The sequence below is a fragment of the Crocodylus siamensis genome, chromosome 9 (genome assembly GCF_052110815.1).
Source record: "Crocodylus siamensis isolate JL-2025a chromosome 9, ASM5211081v1, whole genome shotgun sequence".
Taxonomy (NCBI): Eukaryota; Metazoa; Chordata; order Crocodylia; family Crocodylidae; genus Crocodylus; species Crocodylus siamensis.
In genome coordinates, this window is record NC_143403.1 from 7,579,860 (window position 1) to 7,605,191 (window position 25,332).

Below are 25,332 nucleotides of genomic sequence, written 5' to 3' on the forward strand. Positions count from 1 at the left end.
AGCCAGTCCTCTAAACAAAGACACAGTCCTGGCACCGAAGTAACAACAACAAAAAACCCCCCCACAAAAAACAAAAAAAAAACTTGTATCCCTTCTCTGGCTAGGGAGAGGTCTTTTAGGTCTGGCCCAATACCATGGCCCCTCCTGGTAGCAAACTTTTCTGGATTCCAGTCCACCTCCTGACCACAAACTGTTCCTTCCATTTCTCTGGGGTTTTAACTGCTAGTTCTCACATTAGCTGACTGCCCACTGCTGGACTTCTACACCAGGGCTATCTGCTCCCTTATCAAGGACCAGACTGCCCTATTGAAAATGAGTACATGTACATGCAAGCCTGGTCAAAAGCCAACTGAAGTCAATAGAAAATTCACATACTAATTTCAGCAAACTTGGGAGTCAGCCTCTGACAGGGGACTAGAAGCCAATTATTTTCCCCAATTCAGGCACTTGAACCCAGTTTCCAAGAAGGTAATATCCAAGTGCTGGGGGCAGCAAAGGGGGAATAGCTGTCCACAGAGAGTGGCAATATGCTAGCTCTCTTTGTTCCTAGCAGCTATAAACAGACCTGAAAATACACCTAAAAAAATAGCATCTTAATGCATATTATTCTGCAATACAAGTGATTGTTGCTGCTGTCACAAGGATGTTATATAATGGGAGGAGAGGTGGTCTGTGAAATCATAGCATTACAGGCCAAATTCAATGGAGCAGAGTGCTTAGATGCCATGGAGGTAAGTGTTTGTATAAGAAACCACAAACACACAGGAAAGAGTCTGCCTGCCCTGTGATCAAGTCCTGACTGGAGTTCTGGGGGGTGGTATTAGCTCTATGTCTCAAGTTAACTCTTTCAGGTGAGATGACTAGGAAAATATTCCCCTTCAGTGCCTGCCTAATTCCCAATAAAATGCATGCCTTCAAATGCATCCTTTTTCAGTATGCACCCTGACCCACATGACAGGAGTCATGGTGAAGCACCACAGGGAGCTAGCAGATGTCGCCTGTGTTTTAACAAGCACCAGGTCCCAAAGAACACAGTTGCTTCAGCTGCATGAATGTCGTATAAGCTGTCTATTTAACAACAGCAAAGTGGTAATCTCCTGCTTTTGCTACTTTGAAATGGAGGAGGCAAAGGAAAATATTTGAATGTGCAGTCCTGAGGTCAGAGCTCAAGTTTGATTTGGGTTGGTTGGATTAAGGAGAAATGTCCAAGAACAACTCACTGATTTACTTTATTTCAGGACTTGGCACACAGCTTGGCCCGGGTTCAAAAATCAAAATACACTGCAGCCAGAAAATGCTGCAGAAAGAGCAAAGATAGGAGACATCTGGACTCTGTTAGGAACTTAGAGCCATAAAGTCCTTTAAAAATATTCTCTGTTCATGTTGAGACTTCTCTGTTTTTGTTTCAGACAGTCTGAATGTCAAAGCTGCATTTCATATTAAAAGTTTAAAAAAAAGCAACCCCACATACAAATCCCCACAAGAAAGTCAATCTAAACAGACTCCAAACTTACAGACTGAGAGCATGCTAGTGACTTGGATCTATGATGGAAAGGAAGGCTCTTCCACTGGACGCATTTGTTTCTGGTAGAATCTCCTTCAGCGCAAACTTTTGAGACAGCACTGCAAGCCTGTGCCACAAAGGTGGCATCTCAGATCAAGTAACGTTTTTCTCCAGATCCATGTGAACTTAACCAATTGAAACACCAATTAATAACATTAAAATGAGAGCTTATGAATTATCCTTCTCTCAGAACCTGACTCAAAGCCCACCGAAGTCAACAGGAATCTTTCCATTGGTAAGGATGGACCCTGAACCAGGGCTTCAGGTCGAGGTGTTTAAACCTTGCAGCTAAGACTCAGCACTGATGCAGAGGTTTACAGTCTCAAAGTGGTGTAAAAAAAAAAAAAAAAAAGTCAGTTTGTTTCTCTAAGAAAAAAGAAAAAAAAAAAAAGAAGACATTTCTGCCTAAAAGTGCCATTCCTACTATGGTTACCAGGACAATCTAAACAGAGGTACTAGGTATAAACACGATTTTTAGTCTCTACCTGGCTTAATTTTGCATTTGACACTACTAATTGTCTAATCGGTACCACTGTCTCTATAGTTTGGTATAACTAGTCATTTATTCTCCTACTGAAAACATCACCACAGAGCGGGAGATGAGAAAGAAACCAACATGTAATCCTACATTTATTTTCTTTTCCAAAACCAAAAGAGAGAGAAGAAACCTTATGTATTGGGACATATTATATCAAAGGGTGTTCTATGGGATGCTTTACGTAAAAGGGTACTTCTTATACTTTAAATTGGACCATCTAAATACTTCAAGCTGATACTGGCTCTTTCATTAATGAAACATTAGCACATCTAATCTGTAGTAAGAAAACATATCAACACCATCTTTCAAATGAGAAACCACAAAGAGCTATCAAGCCTCTTTTCAGGTCCGTACAGTGAGTCAATGGCACACCTGGAAGAATTCAGAAGCTCTTAGCTACTAACCCAGATCTCCATATTCTTGGCCCTTGGTGAGAGCTGGGAAATGGAAATCAGGTGAGCCACATTCTCTGCACCTTTGACCAGACTTGTATTCTCTTTTTGTGTGTCATTTCATCCATCTATCAATTCTTAACTCAAAGTTGCTGTGCTAATACTGAAGAAATATTTTGGCATCTACTTTTGAAAAAAAGTACATAGGCAATATATCAGCTTGTGTTTGTGGTCTCCCCCTCCAGTGTTATGAATGACCCCAGTGATGAGAAGGGCCTACTACTTACATGTAATTAAGTTGTGTAAACCAAGCACCAGATGCCTGTGTTACAGCACAGAAGGTCCCAGGTTCAATCCCCAATGGTAACTGTGGTGTCTATATCTGGGTATCTGCTATTTGTTCGAAGTACAAAACAATAAGGCAAGACAGACAGATAAAAAGGATATTATTATTAGGGACTACAGATATTCCCAGAGCAATAAATTGTAAGGTCCTTAACAGGGAATTCTAGCCTTTGAAAAGCACTGAGAAGGAGCATAAAGAAAAGGTTTGCCTTCCCACAGCCTTTGCAAAAAACTTAAAAACAACTGATCTTTGCTTAAACTATACTTTTCATTAAGTAGGAGAGAGCTTCCACTCAAATCTCACTTTCCAATAAAAGTTCAAGCAGTACATTTAAGAGAGAATAACATGTAGCAATGAGTATCAAGAGAAAAGCCTGAACAGCTGTGTTTCATGCTGTAGCCAAGGTTGAGGCTTAGCTATATTCAAAACAGGCCTGCATGGAAGTCTTTAAAGTGCATGCTTCTCAACAATGCAAACCTCTGATGACAGTGGTTTCATTTTGAAAGGACTATTTGTCACTGACTACGAATGTTTTAATCTGTTAGTTTTCGTTCCCTGAAATTGCCGTCATTTCAGGCCACTCACAGGTGTACCGCCTCCCAGTAAGCATACCCCAGACTTAGATGGTATCTACGCCCCAGTTCCAGCAGTGTAGAGGGCAAGTTAAGATCAAGGTCCTGAAGTTACCACAGGACCTCTGTAGGTAAAAAGAGTTCATTTCTTTCCAAGCTTTATCCTACAATCTGAAGATCTGACCTCAAGAGAGAACACTTGCAAATGAGATGTGCTACTGAGGTTTGTTTCAGACAGACACAGATCAGGAAGGACAAAGGTTTGAGACATCCCTCAGACTGCTAGTTACAGGAAGGAACCGACAGGCCATGTCACTCTTGGCATGACCTGTTACTGAAATTCCATAAACCCCATGCTGCAAAGGAATCCACTTAAGAAAATCTTCCCACCCCATTTTGCATCTCCCTTCCTTCCCCTACTGAGAACAAGGGCCACTTTCCTCACTCTTGTTTTGGGCAACTAAGCAGGACAGAGCTGTACAAGTCATGAAACTCAGATTTCACCTCTTGCCTCTTCTCCTCTCCCACGAAGTTAGGGGTGTTTAGATTCTGGGCTGTGATTTTAGACCATCTGCGCTCCTCAAGTACAAACATCTTCATTGAAACCAGACTCATCCTGCACAGCCATTCATTTAGTGAGCTCATCTGTAAGGAGACACAGACTGGCACATTTCTATGACAACCCCCCAAAAAAAAACCCAGCTTGGCAGAAGCAGAGCAGTTTTTTTAAACCTCCCCATTGTTTCAGAGGCTGCTTTCGCTTCCTCTTATACCTACGGATCTCTTCAATGTATTGCCCAGAACACATCTTCTGTGAAACAGCACACTGTCTATGGAAATAATAGATATTTACATCAGACTCAAATGGCGGGGGCTTTCAACTCAGGGAAGGGAAGGGAGAAAGTGCTAGGTGGTCCAAACAGGAATCGGAGCCTCTCCCCTGTGAAAGACAATCCACACACAGATGAGGTCCCAAAACCACAAGGGTCTGAAAGTATACTTGTGACTCTGGCTTACAACAGGCTCTAAAAAGTCCTCCCTTTCAAAATAAATCCAAATGGATTATTTTTTTTGAACAAACTTGTAGCATTGACTTTCCAAACAGTAGTTAGATGAAAAATACTACTTTCAGCCCTTTCTCAAGCAAGTGCCTCTTTTTAAAATCCCAAATTCTTCCACTCTCAGGGGCTCACTCTGGTTGTTCTTATCTTAGCTTTAGTGGTGGCATCTTTGATTAACACTAGCAGAACTAAGATCAGTTTCCATCCCTCCCTGCCTTCATTCATTATTTCTTTGCCTTCAATTGGTGATGTGTGTTTGTTTTTTAAATTGATATCTCCAGATATTGATATCTGGAGCCTTTACTACTCCAGAAATCAAGGCTATACCCCATCATTTGATAGCAGCAAGCCAGACTGAGGCAAAAAAAACAAAACAACAATTGATAGGATTTTGGATCAAGACAGACCTTAAAGTAAAACACAACGCCAGTGGGGTGGGGGGCGGGGAGACGGGGACTGAGTGTTTGGGGTTGTTTTTTTTTTAGATAAGTACATTGGTTTAAAAATACACATATTAAAGCAAATCCACACTGGATAAAACAAAGCATTTCCATTGCTGATTTACATTAAAGGAAAATCCAAACTGCACTTGTATGCATCATTCCATCTTCCCAACTCAATGGCTGCCAGCTGCAACATATACTAATTTTAAGTAGAATTGTTCTACCAGTGAGGCCCAGACATCAAATTGCTGAGGATACAGAATGAATCCCGACAAAGAAAGATGCCATGAGTAAAACCAATGGAATGGCTCATAGGAGCCAACTGGGCCAAGCCACAAATGATGCCAGAAGAACAGCTCTCAGCTGCTGACTCTCATTCCCTCTCCCCTCAACTTCATTTTTAGTCTTTGCCTTAACCCAAACTTTGCTGCAATTAGCACCATACTACAGTCTTCCTCTAATCCTCCTTCTGTTCACAATGGCAATAATAAAACACATGGATAGAGACCAGATTTTATTTTTTAAATCACAAGTCTCAAGAGCAACGCCCCCTGCCATAGTCAGGTTTGGGGTTTTTTCCCCTAGTGAGATCATTTTCAGGATCTCCAAATCACACATGCGCTGCACCCATCAACTCAATGATGTTCATCTTGACAGTGTTTTGACCCGATCTTTTACTTACAAGTCATTTAGTTTAATTTGCTTCATGCATTTTTTTCCACCGGATTTGGAGCGCTGAGACTCTGCCAGGCTGAGCGAAATGTTCCCAAAAGGCACAGACAAAAGGAAATTCAGTTGCTAGTAGATCAAAAGGGGTACTTAAAAACATAGTTACCCAGCTTGCCCCAGAATAAGAGATGTGGATACTGGCTTACCCCCAGGTGGAGCAATTTCTTTTGAACGGATACAATTTTCACACCGAGACACTGTGCAATTGAAACCAAAGGGGATTACTTGTGGGATCAAGTAGCTTAGTTATAATGTATGCTTTTACAGAAGGAGGGATCCCCTTTGTCCTGATAAGGTCAGTTTGGTCATGGAATGGAGCACAGACCATGTAACAAAGTCAGCTTTTGACCCGTTTTCTATACGGATGTTTAACTGAGATGTAGTCCATGTAGGAAGTTCCTTTCTAGGCAAACAACAACATCCACAATAACACACGGACATCTTTTTAAATAACCCACTGTTAAATTACACTTTCCTGAGCAATGTTTCTGGTGTACTAAAACTGCCATAGAGTTAAAAAGTTCCAGTTGTGAGGTTCGGGACAGAGGAGCTCTCCTAAAAAGCCAACTGATAAATCACGGCAAATGCCAAGGGGCTCATTTCTCACTCATGTTCCCTCCAGATCTGCAAGAGGTGACATTGTCAGAACACTGGACATTTAGAAAAGCATAAATCACAAGCAGCCATTGGTCCTAGGCCTATTTTGGGACAACCTGGTCCTGATTTCCAGATGGGTAGGGAATCCTCATATCCAACTGACATCAGCATGTAGTGGGCTGCAGCGTTAGCTCTGCTCTATACAGGATGCACCAAAACGTCCTATTTATAAATTCAGGATACACAGTGATCTGCAGACTCATGTCTATCCAGACATATACTAGCCCCCTGAAACAGAGATGGAGGAGCATCATGCTATATTTTCAGCTGCATGCAGAGTTCCCTATGCCTTGCACTGTCTCATGGATGCAAAGATATACCACTTATTCTGAGAGCAATGTAATCCACGCAGATGGCAATCGGTCATAAACAGGAAGCCTCCATCCTCCTGCTGCACTTTAGTACAGAAATAGGCAATAAACAGGCTCCCCCATTGTCTGCACAGCTCACATCTGCATACTCCAAATGCATGTCTGTATGCAGCTGCTTCTATAGATAGAGCTGGCATGAGGGTAAAAGGGAGGTCTGCTACAAGCCAATAGGTTAATACAGAGCAGGCACTGGGCAATCCCATAACTTGTGGAGAAGAGTAAATACCAACTTATCAGCATAAAAGGTGTCTCTCCTTCCCTATAAATAGGGACATCCAACTTTCTGGAGATGAAAACATACAGTGTGATATCAAGAAGTTCATGAACCCTTTCAATTACTGCACCGAGGAGACTTTTAGGGAATTACCAGCAACCACAACAGTCCCTCTTCCCATTGCCACGTCCCAAAGAATGACTCATGTTCTCACTTGTACGCAGATAGGTCAGAACTATTCTAAATGGATCTCTCTCTCCTGGACCAAGTTAGTTGCATTGGAAAGAAATGCTGAAATTGTTGCCATGAACTTTAAGCAGGGTTATCTTGCTCCCCGAGAAGTCCGGCCCCAGACTTCAAGAGAAAGAAAGACTCTCTCCCACACTTGGCACAAAGCAGGCTACTACTTCCCTCCCTAGCGGGTGACTTAAATTGAGGCAAATTAAAAATGCGAAGGGATCACAAAGTTTTTCCCTAAACAATTACTTTCTTCTTCCTTACTATATCTTGTAACACCTGCACATATGCACACACACAGGCTACAAATTAGGAAGGGCAACTAAGTTATCCCTAAACTACACCATCACTTTGTGCTGCCATGCAAGAGTAAATTCCTCAAGACAGCATAGGGCCCACTCCTTCTGCAGTGACTTGCTGGGATATCAGCGTAGTAACATAACCAGAACAAAAAATAAAAAGGAAGCGGTTTCCTCAGGAGAATACAAACATCTCTAGCTTTCCCTTTGTCTCTCATGTACAAGAGGTCTGAGGCTGCTCTCTAAAAGCTGGGCACCCCCTGGCCAAGCACCCTCTGCCTTGTAAATCACACTTCCCTTTCCACCAGGATCGTGTGGAAATGAGTGAGCCCACAGGGCATCATGCATTTTTGGCTTGTGACAGACCATCAGGGTGCTGACCTATATCCACTCTATGGCTTTTAGTAACCTATTGTATACAGCCAGAGCAGACTGAAGCAGCAGGGCTCTGCTTGGCCCCCAGCCCTTATACTAAAAAGCTGTTTAAGTGCAGAAGAGAAGTATTTTTAATTAGAATGTATTTGGTTATGTTTAAGTTTACCTATTTACAATTTTCATTTAGAAATAATTTTACTTCACTAATAGGATGTGGGAAGTTCAGAAAACCAACACTAAATATAATTTGTGCTACTGGTGGCTTGCTGAAAATTTAGAGCAGTGTTAAGGAGAAGAGGGAACTGGTTTTTGGCTTCAGTTATTTAGGCATTCATTATACAGGGAGAAGGTTTCAAGCCTTCTGTTTGTATAGTGACAGCAGCCATATTAGCTGTATACATACATACCTAGGCCCCTACCTCCCCTGCTATGCATCACAGACTGCATACTGCTGACAGCTAACCAAGATTCCCCTTTAGCACAGGACTATGTGCTTATGGATAAGGACCTACCAAACTCACGATTTGAGAAAACCACAAATTTGGTCAGTCCTTGTGAAAAGGCACAAAATTGCCAGGGGGCGGGGGGAGGAGACAGGGAAGAATGCTGCAAAAACAGAAAAAGGTAGAAAGCCCTGGCATCCTGAAGCACAGGGCAGAGGTGAGGTAGGAGGGAACAGGTTTGTGTGGCAGAGCATGGCAGGCCCCCCTACACCTCTGGCCAAGATGCGCCAGAAGTCCCACCCCTCCTCAAAGATTGATGGGTGGCCATCTGTCTATTTCCAGGGGACAGGAGGGAGTTCCAGGGCCCCTCAGCCAATTACAGGCATGCCCCACACCCTGCACTCTGCTGCAAAAATGGTGCCTGCTCAGACCAGAAAATCAGGGGGTAGCCTCCCCAAATTCAGTAGCTATTTATGGAGGAAAAGGATGCTGTTCTTCTGGCAGGCTTAGATTAAATGATATGGTTCTAATGAATTGCCTGCAAAGCCTCTGCTTGCTGTCGTGACAGTTATGGAAGACATTTGTCCAAAGAAGGGCAAAAGCACATCTAAGCACAAAACAAGGACAGCCCAAAGTCACACAAATTACAGCACCAAGCCACAGAAGCATCACCTTGCTTGTGCCATTCTAGGGAAGAACACAAAATCAAACATTATGCCTATTAAAAACTGAATAATCAACTATCTATTCACAAATAGCACAGGGGCCTCATCCCTGTGTACCGTGGCTCATATGCAACGCTGTCCAAAGGGGTTGTTTGGAGACTCCTGCTCCCATTTCACATGGGTTCATGGAGATCATCCCCATGTGGCCAAATAAAGGTTGTCACCCCACATCTTTATAGTGTTTGCGTGTTAAACTGCACACTGGGCACATATCCAACCTATGCCTCATACAGATCACTAGGTTACCGCCTGGCTTAATTCACAAGCTCCTGACTACATGATTAAAACCGTGCTTTCACTTTTACACACACAAATCCTTTTTGAAGTCAGTCTTACCATAAACAAAGAGTAATGGCACACCCTGAAAAGAAACTCAGGTCACTGGGTCCTGGAACACACCATAGCTAACCCTGAATACACTGACGCTAGCATTAGCTGCAGTGCAAATATGGCAAGGTCTTTTCACAAGCATGTGCTGTAAAAACAAGACACAAAATGGGAAAACTTTACGGTGTTTGGTAACAGACAGCGCTGTTTGTACAGGTTTGTCTTACAAATGCAGAAAGAATCTGGTCATATGAAATCTGAGCACTACGAGAGTTGCAGATCACTAAGAAGAGTCTCAAGACAGCACCTCACAAGACCTACAGGTATGAACTGTACAATCAGAACATGACACAGAGCAGTTTATTTCCCCCACTTCTGTGCAGATAAAAGTTGACAGGCAAAGAAAGAAGCATCCTCCAAAAAGAAACCAAACCAAAACCAATCCCCTACCAAAAAAAAAAAAAAAAAAAAAATTAATAAAGCAAAATACCGCATCTCTATCTTGCCTCCAAACAGTGAGGGGAAAAAACACCCCTAACAATGAGAATTCTGCAGCCAGTAAGAAATATGGGCAAATAAATAAATCAAGAACATATATTCATAACCAGAAATACATATGCTGAGAGCCAAGACACAGGCCCCACATAAACTGCCTCACTCCAGAAAACCATAAATTACACCATGCTGTAGATTAAGTTTTTTAAAAGCTTTGTCTGAAGACCAGGAGGAAGGCTCTTGAATTATAAGAATGCTGCAAACCAATTCAAACAACATTTATTTCCATTTAAAGAAAATATTAACCCAATGGTTAATTCACAGCCCATTTACATGATTGGGGTAAATGAGCTTAATTCAAGGTGATGGAGGAGCAACACTGGTTTACACCAAGAGAGAACATGTCTTGTAAAGCTGTATTTGGCCAAGTGAGCTCATTTTTTTCCCTTGCATCTGCGTCTCTACTACAGAACAGTTTAACTATCATACCCCATTCACACTGCTTGGCTTCATGCAACTTAAACACATTAACCTGAAAAGGATCCAGCCTTACATCCTGCACTAGTGAGGACATGAGAAAGGGGTTCTGTCTAATCTGTTGCAAGCCATTTTGAGCTATGACAGAGGAAAAGAGCATAAAAAAACAGCTGTAGTTAGCATTTAGATGCCAACAATATTCCAGTGGATAAAAGTCAGAACGAGAAGGTGCTCTCACCATTCAAGTTAGCAAATAAATGCTGGGCTCCAAAACCAAAAAGTCTTGAGCACTACCACTCCCCTTACCTTCAGGGATTAAGTCAGCATCTAGTACATACAGAGTTGGAGGTAAGTACAATGGATTTCATTTCAGTGTCTGATTTTTAATTCATACTTTTGGTGAAGCATAAAACAATCATCCAAGAGGCAGTTTCTGACCCTACAAAATGTGTTTTCAGTCAAACTATAGACTGTTTGGCTGCATCTGTATTTTCACCTTCAGCAGGAGCATTCTTTTCCAGCAGATGTTTGACATTTTTCTAAATGTTCACGTTATTTGGTTACAAACCAGACACACGATCTTTCAGTGCCAGGACTCCACACAAACCATTTGCTCTTCTGGGAGAAAAGGAAGAGTCTGTATTGTATTTCTGGGAACCAAGCAACTCTTTATTTCAACTCCAAACTTCCCTCCCAAATCATCACAGTTGTAGCGAAAGATAAATTAGAGAACTTGAAAAGAGAGACAGAGCCATGGACAGTCAGAGGAAAACAGAAACAATAAAATGATTAATTATTTGCACCTTTCATCACAATACCTCATTTTCCACACAAACTGGAAAAAAAATTCACTGCTTCCATTTCATAACACACGTCAAACTAACACTACTCAGCCTTTTTTAATGTGCAAACGGCATCTGCTTCTCTAAATGAAGAAATGCCCCCACCCAGCAGGAAAATAGGATGGAAGCTTTCCCTTCTTTAAGCAGGCAATCACATCACTGGCCCCTCTGCCTCAGCCAACAGCTTCATCAGTGGCCCTGCAGGTTTCTACCGAGATGCATGAAAGCAAAGGGAAGTGCAGTAAACTCTAGTTTATTTGTCACTCTAAAAAGGAAATTCAAATAATGGTGAATTATCCAGTACAGTTATGAAGCCACAGAGTTGTGGGAGGTGCTGGCAGAGAACAGAAACTGGGGCAAATTAAAACACAGAGGCGAATTATCCCACAGGCAAATTAACCAGAGATTACTGTACATAACATCTGGAGTCCTCTCTGGGAAGCCTGTTATCTCACTGCCCATAGTCACCTTGCAGTGCCCAGGCAACTTCTAGATATTTGACTACAGAGTAACAGACTAAGGTCACTAAACTTAGGTAGGCGCAGACTGCAGCTGGTAACAATCCTCGCTTCCCCACTAAAATTGTTGTCAACCAGGGTATAGAAGTTTTCACCTCCTGCTCCCAAACTAAAATTAAGATAATAGCTGCAGCCCTTAGGGCTCACTGGGCCTTTTTGTATTCAGTTATCCTTTTCTCCCTCTCTTTTCTCTCTCAGAGCCAAGATGTCTATGCAAATAGTCTGAGCCAGAAGCACCAACTTCCCTACCCTGGTACTCCATGAGCCAGTGCAAAGAAACCTCTGTGTATAACAATGTCTCCACGCTGCCAAGAACAACCCCACCCCAAGGTGTTTACCCTCAGCTGGGAACACCACATAGCTACAGGGAAGCCTATGAACCCACATCAGCTTCCACCCGCTGAGGACACGGCTCTCAGATGTCAGAGTTCACACAAGCTTATGTTGTTGGGTTTCCTGCCTTCTTATAAGCTCGTGCCGCAGCAAGGAGAAAATGCAATGCTCTGCAGCTTCCATGATATTCTTCCCAAGGAGCTTCTATTCTAGTGTTTGTATATTAAATGTAGGGAGAAAATTCTGATCCTTTTGCAAAGATGGGCCATAGGACACTGTGTCTGTAACAAAGCAAGATCTCTCTTGAAAAATGAGCCTTAGAAAAGGTCCAGTGTAGTCGAAGTATCACCAACTTAGGCCACGTTCCCACATCCAGGCATGCGGTGCCACAAACCGTATGCATGGAACATTAAAATGTGCCCCATGTTGCAAATTTGCAGTGTGGGGGCAACATTTTCTACTGGGTTTTCCTGGTAGCAAAAAAACCAAAAAAAAAAAAAGCACTGGGAAAAATAGCAGTGCGGAACATCCAAAAAGTAGCATGTGCCGGAACAAATGGGAGCTTGTTCCTACAGTGAGATGCTCTGGCTGCTGGCCAGAGCATCTCTACTGCTCCATTTGTGCCCCTGCTGCTCCAGCACACCAGGAGCCAGGAGGAGCTGGGCAAGGGCCAAAGCAAGACAATGCATTCTCAGCAAAGCACATGTGCAGTGTGCTAAAGGCACAAAGCAGCAGCAAAAATTTGTGCCGCTAATATTTGCTCCACTGCAAATGCAAGCTCCTGCACATCTGGACACAGCCCTATTATCTGGGTTTGGAATTGATCCTGACAAGCTCCAAAGCAAGAGCAAATTGGTACATTGTCAGAATGGTCTATAAAGAGAAACTATAAAATGCACACAACAGAAAGGAAAAGCCTTAAACCGATTAGCACCTGGCTCCCTGACAGCGATTGTTTTCTACAAAAGAGAAAAGATTAAAAACTGCTAAGAAGTGCAGAATGCTGGGCCAGACCTGCTATCAGATACAGCGAGCAACCCCACAGGATGTAAATGAGACTTACAACGGCCGTGAGGAGTATTAACTGTCAGAGTCAGAAGCAACCATCTCAACTAGTGGACAGAGCAAAGCCCTGTGAGCAAGGAAGCCTGGATTCTGCCCCAGAGCTCCCACTGATTTACTGTGAACCTTCTGCCAAGGCACTTTTGCCAATATTATCAAAACAGTCTACTGATGCTGGTGTCCAACTTGAGATGCATCCAACTGGAACCATGCATGCATACAGCTCTTCTGAAAATGAGGCTGCTGGAATCCCAAGTTAGGCACCTAAAAACTGATCTATTAAAGAGGGCTTATCAATACTTTCTAGATGTACAAGCCCCTCTCAGATCTTCAGACAACCATGATGTTAGAAGGCAAGATTTTTCCTTCTGTGTCTATTTGAAGCACAATGTAGAATAATTATGCATTACCAAAAAACATTTTCACCAGGCTCTTTCCTTTATAAGAAACAACCAAAATAATGTTTGTGTGTTTACAGAAAGCCAAGGAGAAGCTGTTATTCCTACATTTTACAGAAAACATGTATCTTGTATTAATTAAACAACACTCAACTCCATTCAGCGTACTGCAGAAATAACCCATTAAAAAGCTGTCACATCTTAGTATAAATAGACAGTTTCATACAGAGGCGGTTCAAAGTGATTTATAAATTTAGCCTCGATTCAGGTGCTTGCAGAGATGTAGGATGGTCTGGTGAGACAAAATAGCCTAACTGTATCGCAATGGCACACGCAAGCCCCAGTGGTACAAGGAGAATCACTGCACAAGGTACCACACCAGGGTGGATTTGATTTAAAAGCAAATAGATTTAAAACATGATTTAAATCACTGGTCAGGAAGCCTTGACTTAAATCAGTGTTTTCTACAAAAAGTACATTCTTGTTGTTTGATATAACCTTAATACATATTACTCAACTCAGAAATAGATGTAGGTTTCATTTTTAGAAGGTACACACTATGCATTTTAAAGCAGTGATTTATTTTGATGTTTTTTCAGATTAATTTTGCAGGTACATCAGAAAACTGAATTATGATTTATTTTATTTACCAAACCTAATTGAAACAGATACTTGTGAGGTCATTGGGAGGTGAACTGTCCACTACATGAATATTTCTGCCATGCTGTATTAGGTGGACAACAACAATCACCACCAAAAACAACAGCCATTTAAACGGTTTTATTTAACTAAAACAACAAGCTTATGTATTTTGGATATTTTTCTTCAACAAACATATATAATTATTTTAACAAAACAAGCATATGTATTTTTGAATTTTTAACTATTTTAGTTATAAATGTAAAAGGTGGAGGGGATTTTTTTTTTGTTTGTTTTGGTTTTTTTTACAAAAATTAAATAGATTACTACAGCCACAAGAAACTTAAAATAGTGGGTTATGCAGCAAACTCAGTCTTCACCTTCCTCTTCCTGTTTATTCACAGACTGAAAAAGAAAGACAAGCTCGGTACTCAGCGCTTAATGGATCTTCTGGACTGAGAACGGAGTCCCACTGGATAGAGTGGTTAAGTTTACTCCTCACTAATCTATAGAGAAGCCTCCTGGAACCCCATAAAATTGGGCCTCTAATACAGTCCATGGCCTGTTGTGACCTATTTATAAAACTTTTCTAAAAAGGTTACATGAATATATTGTCTCAAATAGTATATAATTAGAAGTTATAATCCCCATTACATGATATCTTTGAGCTTTAACATTTCTTAAATTAAAACCATCTTTATATAGTTTTATTCTTAAAAGCATCTTAAAAAATTAAATAAGATTATATAAAAAAAAAATACTTAAAATATTCTGATTTTTTATTTTAAAAAAAATCGTTGATTTGTATCCACCCTGTACCCCACACACACACACACCTCCTGACCCCAAAGTCTTACATTCTAAAACAAAATGAAGGGTGGAAGAAAGGAAAGACTACCATATGAATAGTGCTAGTAACCTCCTGCTTTGGTGTTGATATTAATCTGTTCCATTTGATTTAAAAAACACTTTTTGAAAACACACCGGTCAAAAAAATTGGGCAAGAATTAAAAATGAACCAAGAATCTATTTGCACATTCAGTTATCTGGTGTGTGTGTGTGCAATTAAAGTAACTAAATCCAAATTAAAAATGTTTTTACAAATGAGACTGTCTGCTGAAGTTTGGAAAACCTACCGCACAAAATGCATAGGTCAAATTCACACCAAGCACACTCATATTCTTTATGGGCACGTACAACTGACTTCACTTCTACAGCTACAGAACAAAGAATAATTCTTACTTCAAGTAGTCTTTCTGCAAGTTTTGATTCCACTGAAGTGTGAGAAAAATAAGAACTCCTGTATTCTAAAATACAATCATCAGTGGAGCTTATTAATCTAATTTTTCTTCAGGCAGTGTTTACCGAGTCATCTGTGATACCTTCATAAACATTGTTTCTGGGTGTATTAGGGTTTGTAAAACTGTCTCAAGTTTTGCTTTTAACATTGCAAAAGAAATACAATTTTGTTTTGTTTTTAGGACTTTCAACCTTCCCTCATTTGCTAGAAAACTAAGCAGCAGAATCCCATACCGTCAGCCCCAAATATTCAAGAAACCTGCATCTGGTCCCAAAAAAAGTCACAAGATTGGATTAAACATCACAAGTTTCAAGCTACAATAATTAACACTGGGTTCTTTTTTCACATGCCTGCCAGTTTGAGCCTCCCATATTTTCCAGCTTTTCTCCATACTCATGAGGACTAGAAACTACTCCCTGCTATGTATTTTAATGGAAAAACAGTTACATGCAATCTTGTGATTCCAGCACCTAGGGCTTTAAAACACTGCAACACTTGAGATCACTGATAACACTAAAAAAGACCTGGCAAAATAAGAGTTCTAGGGGATGGTACAAAACAAAAATCTTACTGGGTTAGAGGCAGACAGGATTCTTTGGGTAAAACCAATATCTTTTATTAAACCAACTAAAATAGTTGGAAAAATTCTTTGCAAACTTTTGGGTACAAACACCCTTCTTCCTCAGCTAGATTCACTGTCCAAGCTGATTGATAAGCAGAAAGCATTAATAAGGAAAAGTAAATGAGGTATTTACTTGGGACCAGTGCAAGTCCACAAGGAGAGAATCCAGCAAGCCTTCAATTCAAGGTAGAATAAAGAGAGCGCAAAACAAAAAGGGGCTGAAATAAGAAGGGTAAGGAGGCAGCTGCTGGCAAGGACCTTTCCAGTCATTCTCAGTGAACAGGATGACCCAGAGTCATTCAAGAAGAGCCCATATCCCATTTCACCGAATCAAATGCTGGTGCAAAATTTCATGTCTTTGCTCTGCTTTCCCCACCACCTCCCCTCCCCACCTCATCCGCAATCATACAGTAAAAACACAAAGCTCCCTGGGGGATATTGCTCATCCATCTTGCTTTCTGTGCCCCCAAATTCTTAGTTTTTTGGGTGGAGCACTAACAAAAAAAAAATCTCAGGACTTGACTCTTCCCCTTATTAAGCTTTGGCCCAAAGGTCTTGGAGTAATGAAGTGTAATCCACTACACCAAAATGCACCTGCACCTCCTCGGTGCTGGCTCTACTCTACCTATTTGGGTAGAGAGGGTCATGAGAGGGGGCAGGACCCCATCTTCTCCCTGTCTCTTTCGGGATGCAGTTTTTCCTGGCAGCACCACTTACTGCTGGAGCCAAAGGATGAAGATTATTTGGATTAACCCTGGGGCAGGGGTTTCTTGGTCTTCCTTCCCAGGTCTGCAACCCAAGAGAAGGTTATGGAGCAACCTGGCCTTCAATCTGAGCCAGGCTCTGTGTGGTCCATTATCACTTACTGCAGCTCCCCAATTCCTGGGAAGTGCCCTGCAAGCTGTATACCCATGCTGAACACAAAATACTCAAGGCAGCAAAATAGTCAAGGCACTGTGGCAGCAAGAATCTCTACTATGTATGAGTCATGAGTCAGGTCTCAAAAAACCCTCAAGATTGATTCTAAATGCTCATGATTTCTGAAGCTAATAAAACTGGAGCCTTTTTTATTTGACATCAGGTTTTTGAGGCTTTAGGATTCATGTTTTCATGCCATTCTTTCCAGGCTAGAGTTAAAGTTTTACTGGTCAAGAAGTGTTCAGGTACAAACTGTTCTTTTAAAATGGATTCTGTTCCTCCCTTCTTGGTATCTACACTCAGAAGTCTTGTGTCAAAGAGGCAAATCCTGAAGAGTATTGTGAGCGAGAGTGTGCACACATGTTCTAGGCATATAACATATGTGTGTGTTTACATACCACTCATCTAGAGATATACAAATGTGTAAATGTATATAGAATTATACACTACAGAGCTATAAAGATAATCACGCACATCCACAGGACAGAACTGACGTAACTGGTAATGCTCCAACATTAACAAACAAGCCACAGTCTGGTTTCTCAACCATTATGTTTATTCTACAGAGGTCTAATTATCCTTAAGGGGTCCAATTACTTAAAACAGTTATGGTACATCTTTCTAACTTATTACCCCAAGTAAGATTTGAATCTTTCTACAGTCCTAACTGAGATATGCTTATGACTGCCTCATAGCACCCTCGCCTCGTATCTGAAGATTCCATAACAACAAACAGCTTAAATGTAGATGAACTTAACTGTTAAATATTAGGTTTCCAGAATCTCTCTTAGTTTTATTCAATTGGGTACCTTTTCTTTCACTAAAAGTAAGTGCAAGTCTGGGCTCAGCAAAATCAACTGATTTTTTGCTTTTGCTGTCTTTTGCTAAAGACATTAGTAGGGCCAAGATTTCAGCCTGTGTGTCTTCTCACTCTTCCAGCCTGTAAACCCATGAAGATCATCATGCCAACACTATGCCTCACTCTTCCAGGCTAGCCTTTTACCCAATAATATCTTTTTAATATATACTCTACCAAGGGGCCATAGCTTGCAACAGATGATCTAACAGGCTTTTTCCATCACTAGCTACAATGTTCTTAAAGAAAGATGATGATGATCTCTTAATTCCTCAAGGGCTTGATCCTGAGAGATGCTGACAAATTACTTCAATTCCCAGCATGCCCTAGAATCAGGTTTTTACAGAATACAAGGCAACCTGAGGATTCCTCACGGGTCCTGTCATCATGTGGTGACCAACACTGCATCTTCCTTCCAATGTCAAATAAGACGGATCAAACAAAAAGGAATTTACAGCATCTCTCACGCACAACACAAACAGAAAAATGTATTACATGGATTTTTACCCTGCTGGTGTCTTCATTTTACCAAAAGAACAGGAATTTACAACACTGCTTGGATACATCAGGCCTTCTGACCAAAATAACGCATAATAAAAGTGAAGCAATTAATAAAAAACAACAACAAAAAACCCCCCTAAAATTGACATTTCTGTAAATGCAGTTATGGGCTTAAACAGTAATCATAGAAGTAGGGTCAGAAGGAACCTTGTAGATCTTCAAGTCCAACCCCCTGCCTGGGCAGGAGAAAAAACTGGGCTCAAATGATTCCAGCCAGGTAGGCATCAAGCCTCTTGTTAAAGACCCCCCAGGGTAGGAGCCAGCACTACTTCCCTTGGAAGTTGGTTCCAGATCCTAGCCGCACTGACTGTGTAGTAGTTCTTAGGGAATAAAACTGGCTTATTTATCAAGTCATTTACAGAACAGCCAGAAGCAGAGGGGCTGGGGGGGTGAAGGGGGTTAGCACATACCTGTTTTAATTCTAGTTGAAATACAGAGCTACAACTTGAACAAGATAGCAAAAATGTAACATTTGGGGCACAATTTGCAGACTTAAACATTACCAAGGGTTATACACAAATTCCATAGTTAAGTAATTGTTAGTGCGCTTGATAAAGTTATCATGATGGATAACAAAGGGCTTTTGCATGATACATGACAGGTAAAACATACAACCATAGATACACATGGAACCTATACATTGGTGTGTAACCAAAGAAGAGCAATAAGTTGCAGTAAGAAATTATTTGATTTCTTTGTAGTAAGTCCCTCTATATTGTATGCCTGGACTAATCTAGGGCCAAATCCAGCGTTGTTTTTTCATGTTCAGAGAGTCTTGTGGGTATCAGGTGACCAACTACTACTGGTAGATGAAAAAGAGTCAACATTGGTTGAATGTAGAGACTGTTTATGTCAAAAATAGATTCTCGGTTAGGAATTTATTTTTTTTTTACTATTACTTTAGTTAGAAACCAGAGAACTGCTAATGTTTGAGTTTCAAAAATCCTCTATTTTGTTTTATTTTTAAGGGTGTTATGAAATCTTTACGTTTTGCATAATAGCTCCCCTTTGATCTATATGTTTTTCCAAGGGAAAGTTTATTTTAAACAGCAGGCTTTTTAAAAAAAATAAAAAATAAAAAACCTAACGGGATCCCGATCTGAAGCAAATAAAAAAAAAAATCTTACTTAAAAACTTAAGACAAAAAAAAACCAGAACAAAATATTTAAATAAATCTTGCAACACAATAGTTGCATTTTCCAATACTGAAAAGAAACCCAATCTCTGCTTCCTCTGCCCAAATTTTAAGGAGACTCACCAATATCTACTTCCTTTAAATCTTAGTTGTGCCTTATCATGCACCTAGGCAAAAGACATAGATGAAATTCACCAGTTCCTCAAGTATATGTAGGATTTGTTTTCAATCCTTGTCTTTATAGATGCTTCACTAGCCAAGTACTGCCTCCATAGGTAATTCTTGCACGTAAAAGCGATACAAAGAGCTCCAGGTTGCCTTCAGGGTTATTCCTAGTTATGAACGGTCATAATGGAACAAAACCAGCCCCAATCAGACAGCAAAAGTGAAACTAAAAATTAAATGTGTGCAAAAATCCACACACACCCCCCACGCCACTTTCTTGAAGAATAATAGGAAGTAACTTCATGGTGGTAATTATGCCTTATCTTCCTACAGGGATCACCCATGATCTGTTTATTTTACCCTCTTCTTTTGTTCATATTTTCCACTTGTGCTCACATGAATTCAAACCTTCTGCACGAGGTGCCAGCTCTGTCAGAACATACTCAAATCAGAATCAGAAACTGAATAAAAAACAGGGACACAACTGGAGAAGAGAAAAGATAAAAAAAACAAGTCCAGTTAAGGCTGCCCCTGGAAAGGTACTGGAAGTGTCATTTTTACATGTGTGCTAAAAATAATGAAGTCATTTCCCCTAACAAATCAGAACATGAATATTTTCTTCAATTTTATCACCTCTCGTCTTTATTTATTTATTTTTTACAAATTGCCACTAATAAACCATTTAAATTACGCAGACTGACCCCATTTCAAAATAAAAAAGACCATTAGTAAATGCCCCCACATTTAAAGTCTGATCCATGTTTATAAAACAAACATCATTCTCCCCATGGGGAGGGAATCAGATTCATCCCTAAGGAAGCTGTTATCTGACAAATGAAGTTTGAAAATACCATCATGTCCTATTGTGACACTTGGCATTGAAAGAACTGGGGGAAAAAAATGGCTACAAATCTGTATTCATTAATACCAAAACAACCTTGCATGGCAGCAGCTAGGACAGCCAAGACAGGATGTGCATGCACTCCTGAAATTATGCTATGTTTAAAGCAAATGATCTAAAACAAAACAAGAAAAATGAAGCAAACAACAACGGAAACAAAGTACAGAAAAGACAAACTCCGAACACCTACAGGAGAAGGTTCTATGTAGTAGAAGAAAACATTTCCATTTCTTCAGCTGAGTATCTCTGTTAACAATTCAGCATAAAATGACACACAAAGCCATTCCTATTTTCCTTTATGCAGGGTTATTTTGATTGAAACTGTCACTCTTTCCAGTGTTAAAAAATGTGCTGTGCAGTTTTTGTAGCAGATGTGATTTTTAATAATGACAAGCTAAAAAGTTGTTAAAGCAAGCTGTGTCTCAGATGCAAAAATTATGGTTTTCTAATTAAACAGTGGAAGCCGTCACCTTTCTTAACAAAACAATTAGCTCTGGGTTCTTACTTACATTTATGTATGGAAGAGTATTGGGCAGAGATAAGAACAACAGCTGGATAATCCAAAAACAAAATAATCCCAACACCTGTTCTGGGTCAGTTAACAAATGGAGTGGCCTTTTATTCACATCCATGTTGCAGGTGACAACAAAGATGACAGCAAATGTCTAGAATTAACAAATATATCCATAACATTTATCTGCAGGCCCACCAAGTCTGTGATTAATATTATGGCAGTCCCTCCAATTTTTGCTGTTTCAAGTGCAAAGGAAGTGAAGTTATTTCCCTGTTCAGTTTTACCCCTGTTATAGAGAATGCTGTAAAACTTGTCATGCTACAGGATTTGCACAGGAGTGACACAAGGATTCATTAGTTAATGTTTGTAAAGCACCTTGAATGTGAAATGCTCCACCTCTAAAAGCAGTCTCATTATCAGAGGGTCCACTTGACTCACCTTCCACAGAAATCGAAGATTTGAGCGACTTCTATTTCACTATCTATGCAGGGATTGGGATACCCAGTTTTTAGCACCCAAGTCGGTCTGTTTTTCATTTCTAAACACTTTTGAAACCAGTTTGATTTGCATGTTTCTGACCCCTTAAAAACCAAATATAAAAAATAAAAATCTCTCTAAACACTGGCAGAACAACAGGCAAATATTTAAGCAACAAGTGAATTTGGGCAATATTCTGCTCCGCTAGCTCCCCTGTGTAGTCATTTTTTAAAATCAGAGACAGTACCTGCACACATCAGGCAAGCAGGGCATAGTTCTAAATACATGTGTTCACTTGATGATCTAGCACTCATAAATGATTATTACACGTGCAAGACCAAGCGCAAAGGAAAAAAAAATAACCTACTGCTCAACAAAATGGAGCTCACATGGATAACAATGAGACCGGCAACATGAGACACTGGTGCACCGACGGCTTTAGTCTCTTTCTGTTACTTATGCATCCCACAGAGACAGAAATGAGACCAGACTGCACGATAATTAGAGCACTACCATACAGCAAACTAGAAATTATTTTAAAAACTACTAGCTTGTTGTCTGATAAAGGGTCTAAACCTTGCCAGAAAGCAGCATTTGACCTTTATTGTACAAACAGAAGTGACTCTCTGGTGTATCTGTATTCTTTTCATACATTAAAAACATAAGCAAGCCTCCCCTTACCAACACCACTATTGCACTTGTTTCTTCCCCTACTTCTTCACTACCCCCTGCTCCTCTTACAGGAGTGCCATGTGAAGTTACTAATGCTGTTTGGAGACAGCCCAGTGGAAGAGAAGACAACCATGGTGGTGGCAGTTCATTAGACATGAAAAAGAACCACATCAAGCACTTAGGCAGATACTCTGGCTGAAGTCTGTATTTCCTGCACATGAATCTTCTTTGGATACTTTTTCTGGCAAAATACAGTGTAGAAGAGATGTTTGTACTGACACACACATCTGTTCTACTTCCATAACAAATTATGGGAAATCTACCTTCAGCACTAGCCTAATTTTGCCCATCTAAATGTACCACTGATGGAAAACTGTATAAAAGCTAGTCCAGTCTCATGGTCTGAATTTCTCTTGGGGAGACCAAAGTGAAGCCAATGAACTTGCCCTAATCTCTCAATATCCCATTGAGAAAATAAGTAATTCATACACCAGTAAAATGCCAGAGTCAATAAAGTTCTATAAGGTTGTAAATATATGTAAAACTGCTCAATGTCATTGCTCCATACTGCTATACCAAGTGCCATCTGATTCAAGTGTACAGTAAGACCTGTGTATACACGCAATATTGTACATGACATTTTTACTATATATGAATACTGATGTGCATTGTGTACATCATATACGTGCCTTTTCACATCATGAATTTGCTTACTTACAACTGAATGTCCTGCACCACCCTCAAAGAGAGAGACAACATTTGTGATCACACTGCCAAGGTCTGAACAAGATATGCAACTACCACACTCAGCACCCAAACCGAGGCCTAGAACAAAGCAATATATTCACAGTAGCTGCTGAAAGAATCTGGTTTCAAAATTATAAGCAACCTGCGTCCTCCCCAGTGTGAACTTTGCCAACACGTCAATTGTCATTTGCAAATTTGAGTTTCAGAAACAAGTTGTTTTCTCTCCAAATGCCATGACGCTCATTTTCCCGAAAACATAAAAATATCATGGTAAGAGTAAAAACCAGATTTATTTTTAAAATGCTGTAAAGTTACAAAGGAGTTTTAAAACAAAGAGGAAAGAAAAAAAAAAAACTTTGTACCATTAGAAAACAAAATCACAGACCAAGATTTTAACATTAGGGTTAGTCCACACACACCCCACCCCACAGGACAGGGTCCTCAGGTGTGCCCAGCCATCCACAGAGACACACACACACACAGTGTCCCATCCGCCCCCGCCCCCGCCCCCAAGGATACAGTTTCCCCCCCATGATTAAAGAGATTGGAAAAAATAAACCAGGAGCATATTTATTTCCTATTGATAATTGTACACACTTGTTTTAATTCAACAAAACAAATGCTTCAGTAAAGGCTCCCCCCCATATTATCATAGAGCAAATTATGAATGTAGGCAACCGCTGATGGGATTTAAATAGAGATTAAGGTAGAATCTCTCAATCAAGTGAGATTTCAACCCTTTCAGAAAGCTTCTGAAATCAATACACAAGACCAGCTACATATTACATACATGTAAGCATTCAGGCTACCATTAAAAAAAAAAAGTCTAATCTAGGCATGGCCCAGCCTGGTGCCAGAGATCTGGAGGCTTTTTCTAAGTTTCTGAATATATTTTCCAACAATCACCAAAATGGCCCATGACTAACAAAAAAAAAACTGGACAAATAGCAGCGCTGGTTTCCATAAAGGCTGGTAGATAGCCACAAAACCTGAAAGGCTGGGCAGATTTCCACCTTGTAAATTAATCAAAGTGAGAGCAGGAGCACATGTGTGCAACACGCGTGTTGGGTGTGTGCAGACATATGGATGTGCACATGTGTGCAACACGTGTGTTATGTGTGCAGGCACACATGTACAGATGTGTGCGTGCCTGCATACATGTGCGTGCACAAGTCCGTGTATATGCAGATGTGTGCATGCCTGTGTGGGCGTGAGTTTATGTGCACGTATGCATGCCTATGTATGCATGTTCGGGCGCATGCATGCGCACGTGTACACATGTCAGCACGCGTACACCCCCGTGTGCACACGTGCGCACATGCATCGGCGAGTGCACGCGCATGCATGTGCATCCGCGCGCGCCCCCGGCGCGTGCACATATGCACGAGGCGCGTGTGCGCACACCTGCTCTCCCGCCTGGCGGCGCTTACCGTGGCCGAGGCGAGGCCGGCATCGGCCAGGGCCAGGTGGTGCGGCTCCCAGCGCCGGAGGAACTTGGCGGTGAGGATCTTGCTGAGGAAGGTGCGCGGGTGGCGGATGACGCACACCTGGATGTCGCCCTCCTGCAGCAGCTTGTAGCGCATGCCGTGGCAGTGCAGCAGCGCCCGGCGGCACGGCGCCGCGCCCCCCAGCCGCTGCCCGTCCACCGCCGACATCTCTCCCAGCAGCGGCTTGCTCTCCTCGATCTGCCGGGGGTCGCCGCCGCCGATGCCGCCGCCGCCCAGCTCCATCGCGCGGCGTCCCCGCCGCCTCACGCGTGCCCGCGCCGCATCCGCGCTCCGCCGGCGGCGCTGAGGGGGCGGGAGGCGGGAGCCCCGACACCAGCAGACAAAAGGCGGCGGCGATCGCGGGGCAGCCGCCGCCGCGGGGAGGAGAAGGAGGAGGAGGAGGAGGAGGTGGTGGTAGCGGTAGCGGGCGGGGCTGCGCTGCGCGCGGGGGGGGGGGCGCGGTGCCCAGAGTGTGTGTGTGTGTGTGTGTGTGTGTGTGTGTAAAAGAGAACGAGCGAGGGGAGCGCGGCTCGCTGCGCCGATTGGCTCCAGGCGCGTCACGTGCCGCCCGCTCTGACGTCAATGGCGAGCAGAGCCGCAGCTGGCGGGACTGTTGGGGGCGGTTGGGACGGTTGGCTGCGCCCCTCCCCCCGCGGGGACCCCCCTGAGGGATGAGCTCATGACACCCGCGGCTCCCTCAGGAACAGCCCGGCCTCCCCCCAGGCACCGAGCGGAGCAGCATCCCCGCCCCACGAGGCCCCGAGTTGGGGATCTCCACTGCTGTGCCCTTGTTCCCAGCTGGGATGCCCCCAGCAGGCGGGTTGGCAGGGGCTGCCTGGCAGCGGCAGGCCCTTCAGTCAGAGTCCAGACACCTGCTTTTTTAAAAAAAAAATTCAATATCGAGAGAAAAAGTTATACCT

At 41.9% G+C, this 25,332-nt stretch overlaps 1 protein-coding gene across 4 annotated transcripts in view; it reads right to left on the reverse strand.

The window, feature by feature from the left end:
• CMIP (c-Maf inducing protein) overlaps window positions 1-24,868 on the reverse strand; it is a 172,225-nt gene extending 147,357 nt beyond the window's left edge. The window contains exon 1 of one of the 4 annotated variants that reach the window (XM_090062515.1): window positions 24,356-24,868. In XM_090062515.1, coding sequence (XP_089918641.1) covers window positions 24,356-24,655 — 300 coding nt within the window. In that variant the 5' untranslated portion in view covers window positions 24,656-24,868. The remainder of the gene's footprint in view (window positions 1-24,355) is intronic. The other 3 variants (XM_090062516.1, XM_090062517.1, XM_090062519.1) reach the window with 3 other exon arrangements.
• Window positions 24,869-25,332: the final 464 nt, after the last annotated feature.